We start from the raw sequence: 13,810 nt of genomic DNA, 5'->3' as shown, positions 1-13,810 counted from the left end.
CCTCGAAAAGATGTGTTTCATGCATAGAATGCTTCATGTGAAATACTAACTCAGGCAGCTAAAATATCCAGCAGGCAGTGGGGAAAGGATGTTTCAGTTTTCTCTATGAGCTGGGAGAATGTTCTATCTCTCTGTTTCTTGTCTTGTTTCAAGCAGAGGTGATCTTGAAACACTTCTGAGAGACTGAGCTCACACTCCCTCCTGCAATGTGTTCCCAAACCTCCAGGTGCCCCTTCTCTGAACACCCACAGGTTGCTCATCTCTCACTATAATTATGTGTAAATGTGTGTTTCGGGGTCATTATCCCTCAGACTCCTAGGAGCAACTTGAGAGCAGGAATTACATCTCATTCAACGTTGCAATGCCAGTATCCCACTCAAATCCTCGCATCTATTACGGGCTCCAAACTGTGTGAGAAAGGACTTGGGACCAACCGTAGCGTCGAGTCGCCTTCCCAAGCCCCAGTCCAATCATGAAAAGTTTCACTTCCGTCTTCCCTCTAAACCCACAGAGGTTAGGACAGCCCCCTAAGGTCCATCTCTTGGATTTAAACTGGACCTTCTGCTTGCAGCTGGATGTAAGGGCAGAGTTCTCTTGGAGCTCAGAGAACACAGGGGGGCCGAAATGGAGAGAGGCGGGTGAACCCATCGCTCAGGACAAAGACAGCTTCTTCCGGACCTCTCTGACGTCCTTGAATTGACTGGCCAACCCTTCAAGTCACTGGCATCTTCACTCGTGTCCAGGGGCAGAAGCTGAATATTGTTGGCCCCCAGAGTCTCCTTTAGAAGAGAAAAGCAGGACCTGTGTCATGGTAGCTGAGAGGTAAGAAAACAAGAGCACTTGATTTGGGAAAGAAAAAAAGGGAAGACCAGAAAAGTTCTGCCTCCTACAAGTCACCTGTGGGGTGCTAAGCCCTACCTGGTGCCATGGAGACTACCTGAGATTTAATCCCCATGACAGTGTGAGAGGGTCCCTACTGCAGATGAAGACACGAGGGTCGGAAAGTCAGAGCCCTGGTCTAGGTCAGGGACAGAGCCTGGGCTGGAACCAGATTCTGTCTGATCCCAAAGGCCTTCTCTTAACCGGAATGACAGTATATTTTAAACTGAGGCTTCTAAAAGAAATGTATCGGGTCAGTACTAGCTTTAAAAATCACATGGCGTGGGCCGCCTGGGTGGCTCAGTCGTTAAGCATCTGCCTTTGGCTCAGGTCATGATCCCAGGGTCCTGGGATCGAGCCCCGCATCGGGCTCCCTGCTCCGCGGGAGGCCTGCTTCTCCCTCCCCCACTCCCCCTGCTTGTGTTCCCTCTCTCGCTGTCTCTCTCTGTCAAATAAATAAATAAAATCTTTAAAAAAAAAAATCACATGGTGTGGCGTGCCTGGCTGGTTCAGTCAGTGGAGGATGTGACTCTTGGTCTCGGGTTTGTGAGCTCAAGCCCCATGTTGGGTGTAGAGATTCCTTAAAAAAAAAAAAAATCTTAAAAAGAATCCCATGGCACAGAACACGAGAGAAAATATCAAAGGGAATCACATAGAATAAAGGTTTAAGTGTTCTTTGTTAGATTTCTGTTTTATTTGTGTTGTGCTGTGTGTGTGTGTGTGTTTGTGTGTGTGTGCGCCACTGTGTTGGGTAACAGCATGAATGTATTTCTTACCCGCATTATGGTAAAAACTCATGAGAGGAACTGCACTCTATTTTCCTGCATCTAGATTGCTTGTACATAGAAAGCAGGCAATAAATGAAAGCCATCTTTACACAGTTTCTTCTTCATTCCTGATGGAAATATTGTTACCGTCCTTGTAATAGTTAACTCAGGTTTAGCGAGATTAAGAATCTTGCTCATGGATACACAGTGGGGTCATAAACTTCTCTGCAGGGGTGGAAACCAAGTCAACCATAATGACATCTTAGGTCCTTGGTGTTAGAGATGACAATTTATCTATTCTACTACTGGGCATTTGGGATGTGTGCAGTCTTTTTTTTCTTTTTTGCTGGTTAAACAGTGTTGCTGTGAACAGTACTTACTCTGGATATATGCTTAGACATAGAATTTCTGGGACATGGTCACATCTTAAAACTTACTACGTTATGCCAGTTTGTTTTCTGAAGTGAGCATACGATTCAGACTCCCAGCAAGTGTGTACAGAAGTTCTCATTATTAAACTTAATATTTTCAGACATCTATATTTGTGCCAATGCCATGGATGTAAAGTGGTATCTAATTTTGGTTTTAATTTCCATTTCCTTGGCTCCTAACGAGATTAACATATTTCCATGTTTCGAGTGATGAAATTCTTTGGTGAGGTATACTTGCAGGGCTTTTCCCCAATTTTCTTTCTTTTTTTTCCTTTTTCCTTTTTTTTTTTTTTTTTTTTTGAGAGAGAGAACACAAGTGGATGGTGCGGGGTAGGGGCAGAGGGAGAGAGAGAGTCTTAAGCAGTCGCCATGCTCCTGGGGAGACGAATGTGGGGCTCAGTCTCATGACCCTGAGATCATGTCCTGAGCCGAAGTCAAGAGTGGGTTACCCGATGAACTGATCCACCCAGGTGCCCCTCCCCAATTTTCTGTGGAAGAGACTATTTTGCATATTAATTGACCAATTTCTTTGTAGAGCCTACATAGGGATCCCTTGTCACTCTTATGTATTGCAGGAATATTTTTCCAGTTTGTGATTTTTAATTTTTTTGTAGTGATCAGATTTTCTTTGGGTGATTAGATTTTTACAATTTAAAGCAGCCGAGTGTTGAATTCTTCTCCTATACTCTTACAGTTTTCTATGCCACCAAGGCCATAAAAATATACTTTTATTTTGTTTTCTACAATTTCAGAGATTTGCACTTCACCTTTATGTTTTTTGTTCACCTGAAATTGATTTACATCATGTGGTGTGATGTATGGCTTCAGTTTCTTTTTATTTTCCTACACAAATGACTAGTCACCTAAAAACCATGTATCGAAAGGCCCATCTTCTTCCTGCTTATCTTCAGTACAAGTTATGTCCTAGGCCAGTTTGTATACACGTGTGACGTGTTCCTGGGCTTTATCCCATTCTGTTACTCTGTGTCTGAGACTTAATTTTTTCACTGGGATGTTTAACTTGGACTACAACACTGCAGAGATTTGGAATACACTGGGGTGGAGATGGAGCTCCAGGGAAACAGATTTTGCTCAATGCTTAGTGGAAAGAAAATGAGTTTCTTTCCCTCTCACTTGCCTATTCTTCAGCCACACTGGCTTTTACTGTCCTCGGTGATGCTAAACCCCCCTTCCTGACCTAAGGTTTTTGCACTTGCTTTTTCCTGTTCTGCCTCAAATGTCCTTCCATCAGCTCAATATTCAGCTCATTCCTCCCGACATTTCAACTATCCTGTTTTGCTTTCTCCTTAGCATTTACCCATTAAGATTTATTTCTATATTTGTCCTTTTGTTTGCTTCCTCTATTCCTCAATACCAAGAATATAAATTTTAAAAGTTCACAACCATTGATTTTGTTCACTGTTGGATTTCAGGCACCCTGTGCATAGTATATACTCAATAAATAGTGGCTATTTTATATATATGATAAATGATAAGTCAGAAATAAATCCAAATAGCATATTTTCTACATGCCAGTTACCTAAAAATCACACTGAATCCTGAGTTAATGACAGAGGCAAAGGACCCCTACTTCTATCACTCTGTCCTTTTGGACAAGGTACTCACTGCCTATGAGCCTCAGTATAGTTGTGTAGGAATGGATAAAACCATGCCATTTTTGTAGGGTTGTGAGCATAAATTGATCTCCATGTGTTTAAAAAGGGCAGTACAATGTAAGGGCACATAAGTGATGTTAATACATGTATTTTCTTTCCTTAAAAAAAGAACATGTTATCTTTCTTGAAGGGGTCGTTTTTAGAAATATTCACGAAGGAAATTACTCATTGGTCTTTCTTAGAAAAACCATTATTGATGGTACTTTTCTCTAATAAGCAATGGCAAATTTCCTCCAGAAATTCAATCAGTTAAAAGAGGTATACATCTCAGAATAAAGGAATTATGATTCTTCCTTTATTTAGAATAGTGCAGGCAACTGTTTAGATCCTGGGAAACTTTTCAAGAAGGAAGGAGTAAGGAAGAAATCCAACCTAGAAAAGACCACTTAAAGTCATAAAAAGAAAAGAAAGAACGATCATAGCTCTGACCTCCATTTTACAGAAAAGATAACTGAGGCTCATAAATGTTGTCTTGCTGAAGATCACAGATTTGCTAAGTACAGGTGGAAGATTTTCAATTCCGGTTTTGCAACTTTCCAGCTCACCAGTCCTCCTGACAACAGTTAACCTACAGCATGTACCTTGGCTCTCAGGGCCCCTGATGCTTCCCTCTTTTACCATTTACTCCTGCCTGGATCATGGTGTCCGCTAACCTATTTCTTTCTCCACTTAGATGGAGAGGTCTCTGGAATTGGCCAATATGTCTAGAATCCAGGGGTTTATCCTACTGGGCTTGTCCGCCAGGCTGGGCATAAGGATTGGCCTGTTTGCCATCTTCCTGACCCTCTACCTGCTGACCCTCCTGGAGAACACGCTCATCATCTACCTCGTCTGCAGTCACAGCGAGCTCCACAAGCCCATGTACTTCTTCCTGGGCAACCTCAGCTGCCTGGAGATGTGCTACGTGTCAGTGACCATGCCCAGCCTGCTCGTGGGGCTGAGGTACAGTCCATGCCATGTGTCTTTCACTGCCTGCATAATTCAGCTTTTTTTATTCAGAGCTCTCATTAGTACCAAGTGCACCCTCCTGGCCTCCATGGCCTATGACCGCTATGTGGCCATCTGCCGCCCACTCCACTACCCACTGCTCATGAGGCCCCAGGTCTGCCTGGGCTTGGCCATGACTTCATGGCTTGGGGGGCTGCTGGTCTCAGTGGTAAAGACATCTTGCATCGCCAGCCTTTCCTACTGTGGCCCCAACGTCCTCAACCACTTCTTCTGTGATGTCTCCCCTCTGCTCAACCTGTCCTGCACCCATGTGGCCCTGACCGAGCTGGTGGACTTCATCTCTGCCATCGTCATCTTCTGTGGGTCCTTTCTTGTTGCTCTGGCCTCCTATGTGGCCATCGGGAGAACCGTGCTTCACATGCCCTCAGCTGCCACCCGCCGCAAAGCCCTCTCCACCTGCGCCTCCCACCTGGTGGTGGTGGGCATCTTCTATGCAGTGGTCCTCTTCATGTGTTCCCGCCTTAGCCACGTCAACTCCACAGACCTCAACACAGTGCTGTCAGTCATCTACACAGTGGTCACGCCCACGTGCAGTCCCGTCATCTACTGCCTACGGAACAGGGAGGTCCACACGGCGCTGCAGAAAACTCTCCACTCACGCTGGGTCTCTTCAACGAGAACTGACCTTGCCCACTCCTGAATTTAAGAGAACAAACTGATGGTCACCAGAGCGGAGGTGGGTGGGGGGACGGGTTAAAAAGGTGTTGGGGATGAAGGAGTGCGCTTGTCACGAGGAGCGCCGGGTGGTGTATGGAAGTGTTGAATCACTCTATTGTACACCTGAAACTAATAGTACACTGCATGTTAACTATACTGGAATTTGAATAAAAACTTAAAAAAAAATAAAACTGTCACAACCAAACGCAGACACAAGCTCAAAGGCAAAGAGAAACCCGGAGGAAAATATTTGCAACGAAATGTATGAAGATGTTCTTAAAATAAATGAGAAAAAATAGGAATGCTCCAAGCGAAAAACAAAAGAAAAATGGTCATGAACAGGAAGGTTATTGAAGGAAAAATATGACTGATGGTCTACCAAAAAAAATGTGCAACCTCTCTAGTAAATTTAATCCAAAGATAGCAGTTTACTCCATGCCTCTTGAAAAATATTATGAAAAATACTATCATTCAAAACATATGTACAAGAATGTTTATTGAAAAATTGTGAGATTTGGAATAAATATTATATATTACAAATTATTGGAAATAACTCAAATGCCCATCAACAGGATATTATTTAAATATATTACATTGTATCCACACTATGAAATAACACACATCCATTGAAGAGATTAAACTAGACCACTGATATCTACTAGAAACTATGGTGGGGATGGTCTGTTGTTGAGTTAGAGATGGAAGAAGCAGTACATGAATTATGTCAACATTTTGTGAAACAGTAATGATAAAGACACTAATTACAATAGTTATTCAAGTTAGCACATACCTAGAAAGGGTATATACCAAACAGTTTTTAAGCGTGAGACCACAGGAGACCCATATTTTCCATTTTATATATTTGAATATTTAACAATAAGCTTGTATGAACTTTATAATTGAATAAATAAACATAGGAGAAAATAGAAATTCAAAGAATGACCTTCTATGGGATGACTTACTCATCACACTAGCGCATCTTAAATTTATTTTAAATTTACTTTTACTTTTCCGCACTTTATTGAGATATAATTGGCATTAACATTGTGTAAATTTAAGGTGTACAATGTGTTGATTCAATCCATTTATATATCATGCATACTTTTAATTTTTAGTTTAAGTAATAAAAATTCATGTTGACAGTACCTCAAGGGAAATGAGCATGTTCTGGTATTGTTTGTGACCATATAGACTGGTGCATTTTAGAAGGGTATTTTGTTAATAAATACAAAAAGTCTTGAGAATCTGAATGCCCTTGTATCCAGCAATTCCACTTTGGGAATTTATCTTGAAGGAAAAAAAATGAAGGAAATGAGCAAAAACTGAGGTACAAAGATACCCATTCAGGACTATTTTCACAAAGACAAATAGCCTAATAGCTTGGTTTTTTAAGTAATAGGAAAGGCCAATAAACCTATGGAATGATGCTCAACCTTCACCACTACGAGAGACATGAAAATCAAAGTAATACGATGAATTTCTGCATAGCAAAAAAAGAAATTGAGAAAACCCAGTATCGGTTGACGGAGGGGTGGGGAGGCACTCTCTAAGACGCTGTGGGAATGCAGATTGAGGTAGTGTTTTTGTAGAACAATCTGCCAATAGTAATTCAAGTTTAAATTCACATACGCTTGGATACAGCAATTGCCATTTTATCTTTGCGCTATAGATACTGAGATAGTCGTTAATGCTCTTCATCAGTGATTCCAGCCCTCCACCTGCCAGGGACATGTGGGATTGCACTTTCTGGGTTCTTGGCGGGTGGGTAGAGTCCCGTGGGTGGGTGAAGTCATGTGAATGGTTCTGGCCAACCAGCAGTGATGTCACCTACAGGCCAAAGCGCTGAGTCCCTGATGTGAGACCTCCTGATCTCTCTCTTCTGTCTTGCGTCGTCTTGTCTTGACTCTGGCAAGTTTCAAAACAGTGGCTGCTTCTCCTACCTGAGTTCCTGACTGTGGTTAGCAGAATCCTCCCCACCTGCCAACCTTCACAGGACATGGGACAGGAGCAATTGATAAACATTTATTAAATTAAGTCACTAAGATTTCGGGGTTATTGTTGTCATAGCATTAACCAGTCTTTCCAGCAAAATACGAAACTATTCAGACATGTGGACAAAGGTAGCTAATCAAAGTCTTTATTGTAACATTTCTTGCAACAACCATAAACTAAAATTTACCTATATTTATCCATAGGTAAAAGACTGATCTGTTATGAGTTTTATGCCTTCACAAACCTTTATTTTTAAAAATTTTTTTCTTTAAATTTTGTATTGTTATGTTAATCACCATACATTACATCATTAGTTTGTGATGTGGGGTTCCATGATTCATTGTTTGTGCATAACACCCAGTGCTCCACCAGAACGTGCCCTCCTTAATACCCATCACCGGGCCAACCCATCCCCCCACCCCCTCCCCTCCAGAACCCTCAGTTTGTTTTTCAGAGTCCATCATCTCTCATGGTTCGTCTCCCCCTCCAATTTCCCCCCTTCATTCTTCAAAGGGGTGCGTGCACCCCGATGTTTATAGCAGCAATGTCCACAATAGCCAAACTGTGGAGAGAGCCAAGATGTCCATCGACAGATGAATGGATAAAGAAGATGTGGTGTATATATACAATGGAATATTATGCAGCCATCAAAAGGAATGAGATCTTACCATTTGCAATGACGTGGGTGGAACTGGAGGGTGTTATGCTTAGTGAAATAAGTCAATCAGAGAAAGACATGTATCATATGACCTCACTGATATGAGGAATTCTTAATCTCAGGAAACAAACTGAGGGTTGCTGGAGTGCGGGTGGGGTGGGAGGGATGGGGTGGCTGGGTGATAGACATTGGGGAGGGTATGTGCCATGGTGAGTGCTGTGAATTGTGCAAGACTTGAATCACAGACCTGTACCTCTGAAACAAATAAGGCAATATATGTTAAGAAGAAAAAAAGAAGATAATTTTTTTATTATGTTCAGTTAGCCACTGTATAGTACATCATTAGTTTTTGATGTAGTGTTCAATGATTCATTAGTTATGTATAACACCCAGTGCTCATCACAACATGTGCCCTCCTTAAATACTCATCACCCTGTTACCCCCTTCCCCCACCCCTCTCCCCTCTGAAATCCTCAGTTTGTTTCCCGGGGTCCAGAGTCTCTCATGGTTTGCCTCCCTCTCTGATTTCTCCCCTTCAGTTTTCCCTCCCTTCCCCTGTGGTCCTCCATGCTATAGTTTATGTTCCACATATGAGTGAGACCATATGATAATTGTCTTTCTCTGCTTGACTTATTTCACTTAGCATCATCCCCTCCAGTTCCATCCATGTCGATGCAGATGGTGGTTATTCATTCTTTCTGATGGCTGAGTGATATTCCATTGTACATATGGACCACATCTTTATCCATTCGTCTGTTGAAGGGCATCTCGGCTCCTTCCACAGTTTGGCTATTGCAGACATTGCTGCTAGGAACATTGGAGTGCTTGTGTCCCTTCTTTTCACTACATCTGTGTGTTTGAGGTAAATACCCAGGAGTGCAATTGCTGGGTCATAGGGTAGCTCTATTTTAACTTTTTGAGGAACCTCCACATTGTTTTCCAAAGTGGCTGTACCAACTTGCATTTCCCCCGACAGTGTAAGAGGGTTCCCCTTTCTCCACAATCTCTCCAACATTTGTTGTTTCTTGCCTTGTCAATTGTTGCCATTCTAACTGGTGTAAGGTGGTATCTCATTGAGGTTTTGATTTGTATTTCACTTATGGCTAATGATGATGAACATTTTTTTATGTGTCTATTAGCCATTTGTATGTCTTCTTTGGAGAAGTGTCTGTTCATGTCTTCTGCCCATTTTTTGACTTGATTATTTCTTTTTTGGGTGTTGAGTTTGAGAAGTTCTTTATTGATCTTGGATACCAGCCCTTTATCTGTAGTGTCATTTGCAAATATCTTCTCCCTTTCTGTGGGTTGCCTCCTTGTTTTGTTGACTCTTTCCTTTGCTGTGCAGAAGCTTTTTATCTTGATGAAGTCCCAAAAGTTCATTTCTGCTTTTGTTTCCCTTGCCTTTGGAGATGTGTCTTGAAAACCTTTAAAATGGCGATGGAAATTCTCTATATGCCTGTCTCACACAAGCATTGTTAAGTGACAGAAGTAGTATGTCAAGTAATACGATCTGAGAAATGAGATGATTTAGTTCAAATAGTTTGGAAAATATGTAGTATCAGTTGACACAACTTCCTCCCTCCCTTTAGCTGATGCAAACCACTCTGTAAATTTTACCTCGTGATAAATCAGTCAGTCAGCGTGGGGTAGGTAGATGACTATTCCCAATTAGAGATGAGGAAGGCAACATTCAGAAAAGTTCGGTAAGTTGCTCAAGGTCACACAGGCAGCATCTCTAATACCCCAACTTCTTTTGTGCCCATCTGACTCAGGTACCTTGTGCTCCTGGATGCTCATGATGTGGCTCTGCCTGCAGAATTGAACCTCCTTAGCTAGGGATGGGCACCAGATCTCTGCTCCCTAAAAGGATACCTTACAGTGTCTTTCTGTGTCTGGCTGATTTCACTTACCATAATGTTCTCTGGGTTCATCGTTTTGTTGCAAATGGCAAGAATTCCCCTATTTTGTGGGGAGGGGGGGCTAAATAATATTCCATTGTATGTATATGTCACATTTTCTTTATCCATTCCTCTGTCAATGGACATTTAGGTTGTTTCTATATCTTGGCTATTGTGAATAACATTAAAATAAACATGGAATGCAGATTTCTCTTCAAGATCCTAGTTTAAAGTCATGTACATTAAATATGTATAGCTTTTTACACATCAATTTTCCTCAATCAAGTGGTTTTAAAAATCTCATGACCCTAATTTACTTATATAAAATACAAATAATAGAATTATCTCAGGTATATTGTATGATTTGCTCACAATTCCTCTCTACTCACTGTCCTTATCATGACTTTACTCTGGATAAAATATACTTCCCGGTTCCTGATGACTTTTGCTTGACCATATAAATCACTTTGGCTAGTGGAATGTGGATCAGATTGAGAGTTCTGAGCTGATGCCTAAAGAAACACCAACTGGGGGCACCTGGGGGGCTCAGTCGGTTAAGCGGCTGACTCTTGGTTTTGGCTCAGGTCACAATCTCAGGGTCCTGGGGTCGAGCCCCGTGTGGGGCTCTGCACTCAGCAGGGACTCTGCTTGTGGTTTCTCTCTCCCTGTCCCTCGGCTCCTAGCCCTGCTCGTGCTCTCTCTCTCTCTCTCTCTAAAATAAATAAATAAATCTTTAAATACATTTTTTAAAAAGAAATACTGTTTCCACTGCCTTCTTGCTATTTGGCTTGAGAAGAGCATATCCTAGTTCTGGGATAAGAAACAAGTGGAACAGACCTAAACCTGACCCGCAGCCTGAAGCAGACCACCACCAGTCAACCATAGATCCACAAGCCAGGAAAAAAATGTGTGCTATTGAAGCCACTGAAAAAAATTTTTTTTGATTGCTTGTTACATAGCAGTGTTGTAGTAATAGCTGACTAATACAGCATCATATCAGTTAGGTGATGGGTTCAGCTGAAAAATAGTTTCTTAAACAGGATAGAACTAATTTCTCATCAATGTCACAGCATTGATTTGGGGTTGATTAAATAGTCCAAAATGTCAAAAAACCTGAGTCCCCCTATCTTGTTCCACCATTCTCAGCATGAAGCTTCCAGGTCAGGGTCCAAGATAGCTGCTCCAGTTCCAGCCATCATGTCTGCATTCCAACCAGAAGAGGAGGAGAGCAAAGGAAGTACAGGAAAGTGTCTTTCCCCTAAAAAGCATATCCTAAAACTTTGTCCAGCGCATACTCCTATGACCCCATGTAGGGACAAGCAAAGAGCTGGGAAACATTTTTTTCTGGGTGGCTATGTGTCCAGCTGAGATCTGGTGGATCTATTACCAAAAGCAGGAGGAAGGAGTGATGTTGGTAGATGACAACACTCTTTGTCACACGTATCTCCCTCACAGTGCAGCTGTAAGGCTTAAAATGCGGCAAGTCTATATACAGGGCTTTGCATAGGGTCTGGAATTCAGCAAATTCTCTATAGGCAGCAGGTATTATAATAGTCATGCATCTTTGGAAGTATGGAGATGATGAAGACTTTACCTTTCTTCAATGAATGGTTCACTTATTTATTCCACCAAATTCACTGAGCAGCTAACATGTACCAGGCATTGTTCTGAGCATTGGCACCACTGAATGGGAGCGATGGGGTCTGTGCTTTTGCAGTGCTCCTGTTGTGGTCTGTATATTCTCACTTGTGGAAGTGAGAGCCACAGAAGAACGGAAAGAGAGATGCATTTGTGCCTCAGTATCAGGTGATTAGGAAACGCTCCATAACAAAGGGACCCAGAAGCCAGCCCTCAAAGGTGTCTGCTTGCACTGGGAGGCCAAGGAAGATCAGGGCATTCAGATGGAATAGCTTGCCCAAGGCGCTAGATGTGACAGACTTGAAATGTCTGTGTAATGTTGAGTCTAGCGTGGCTGAGACTGGGACAGAATGGGATCTTGAATTCCTAGTTAAGGAGATTCAGCTCTGTCTTACGGGCGCAAAAAGACAGAGATTAAAGTGATTTTTTAATTGAAAAATACATTTTTATTACAAAAGCAATGCATGCTTGCCTTGCCACAAAAAAAAAAAATTGACAAAATACAACAAAATGAAAACGAAAGCAAAGCTCTCCCAAGATCTTCCACATAATGGCAATCACCATAAACATTTTTATAGAATTGATTTTCAAATTCTTTCCTATATCCATATGTACACACACTGCATTACACTGCATTTAAACATTAAAATGTAGTTCTGCTGTGCATGTCATTTTTGTAACCTGAATTTTCCACATCACCATGTATAATTGACATCTGTCATGGTAGTAAATGTACTTATAGGACTTATTTTTCATGCTACCTTAGGATTCCATTGTGTGGCTGTGCTGCAATTTATTTTGACTACTCTTGCATTGACAAATATAATTTTTTCCCAATAGTTATCAATTAAAAAGCACAAGGGGGCAGCTGGGTGGCTCAGTCAGTTGAGCATCTGACTCTTGATCTCAGCTCAGGTTTTGATCTCAGGATTGTGAATTCAAGCCCCGTACTGGGCTCCACATCAGGCATGGAGCCTACTTTAAAAAATTAAATTAAATAAAAAAATAAAAGCACAAAATGCATTGCTGCAAGCATCCTAACTTATTTTCTTGGCAAAAGATTTTTAACCGGTATGCTGTCAAAGCCCACACACATTCAGGTTTTTTATGCATATTGCCAAATTGCCCTCCAGAAGCATTGTACACATTTCAGTTAATAACTTTCATTGATCTTAAAATTTGCAAAAAAAATGTTTTTACTCTTCCAGAATTCTTATCTTTAAATTTTAAAACTTTAAAGATTCATTGGGGCATCTGGCTGGCTCAGTCAGTAGAGTATGCAACTCTAGATCTGCAGGTTGTGAGTTCAAGCCCCACATTGGGTATAGACCCTACTAATAAAAAAATATTTTAAAAATTTTAAAGATTTATTTAAAACTTTACTCCAAAATTTTACCTTTTCATATACAAATATGTCAGGCCTCCATATAAGTATAAAGAGATATAACTAATTCTTTTTTTTTAAAAAAAGCTTCATAAGATTTCACAATATGGAGTCACTGTGACATATTCAGTCATTATCTTATTGATGAAAATTCACATTCTTTCCATACGTATTTTTATAGACCTCTGATTTACTTATGAGGTATTCATAAAAGTGGAGATGCTGAGTCAAAATATAGGCACAATTAAAAATTTAATAGATGATATTAGGTTGTTCTTCAAGAAGGTTCTAACAATTTATGTCACCACTAACAATATATGACAGAGAATGCCCACTTCCCCAAGGCTACCTCAGCCCCACATGAGAACAAGCATGTGAATTTTTCCTGATTGGGTATAGTGATGGTATAGTTTATTGTAGTTAGAATTTTTGCTGAATACCAAGGATATGTTTAGATTCATTCATCTTTTGCCTTATGTCATCTATAAATTGCCATTTACAACTGCCCTCCCTACCCTGACATACTTGTATTTTAAAAGTAAGGTATTGAATGCTTGGGAAAATAGCAGGGACAGTCCTTTAAAAAGTTAAACATAGAGTTACCATATGACTCAGCAGATCCACTCCTAGGCATATACCCAAGAAAAATGAAAACATATATCCACACAAAAAGTTTTACACAAATGTTTACAGCAGCATTGTTCTTAATAACCAGAAGGTGAAAACAACCTAGATATCCATCAATTGATTAAGGGGTAAATAATAAATGGTATATCCATACAATGGAATATTATTCAGCCATAAAAAGGAATGAAGTACTGA

General features: G+C 40.9%; 1 protein-coding gene across 1 annotated transcript; it reads left to right on the top strand.

Moving 5' to 3' along the window:
* The first annotated feature begins 4,426 nt into the window (after positions 1-4,426).
* LOC148163303 (olfactory receptor 6Z7-like) lies at positions 4,427-5,401 on the top strand. The gene has a single exon (XM_088026974.1). The coding sequence runs from the start codon at positions 4,427-4,429 to the stop codon at positions 5,399-5,401; it is 975 nt and encodes a 324-aa protein (XP_087883100.1).
* Positions 5,402-13,810: the final 8,409 nt, after the last annotated feature.

This window comes from Eumetopias jubatus, unplaced genomic scaffold, assembly GCF_037043125.1.
Source record: "Eumetopias jubatus isolate StellerSeaLion01/CBP00866 unplaced genomic scaffold, mEumJub1_p1.0 scaffold_10, whole genome shotgun sequence".
Taxonomy (NCBI): Eukaryota; Metazoa; Chordata; class Mammalia; order Carnivora; family Otariidae; genus Eumetopias; species Eumetopias jubatus.
Note: the sequence above shows the minus strand (reverse complement) of the source record. Positions and strands in the feature narration are given on the sequence as shown.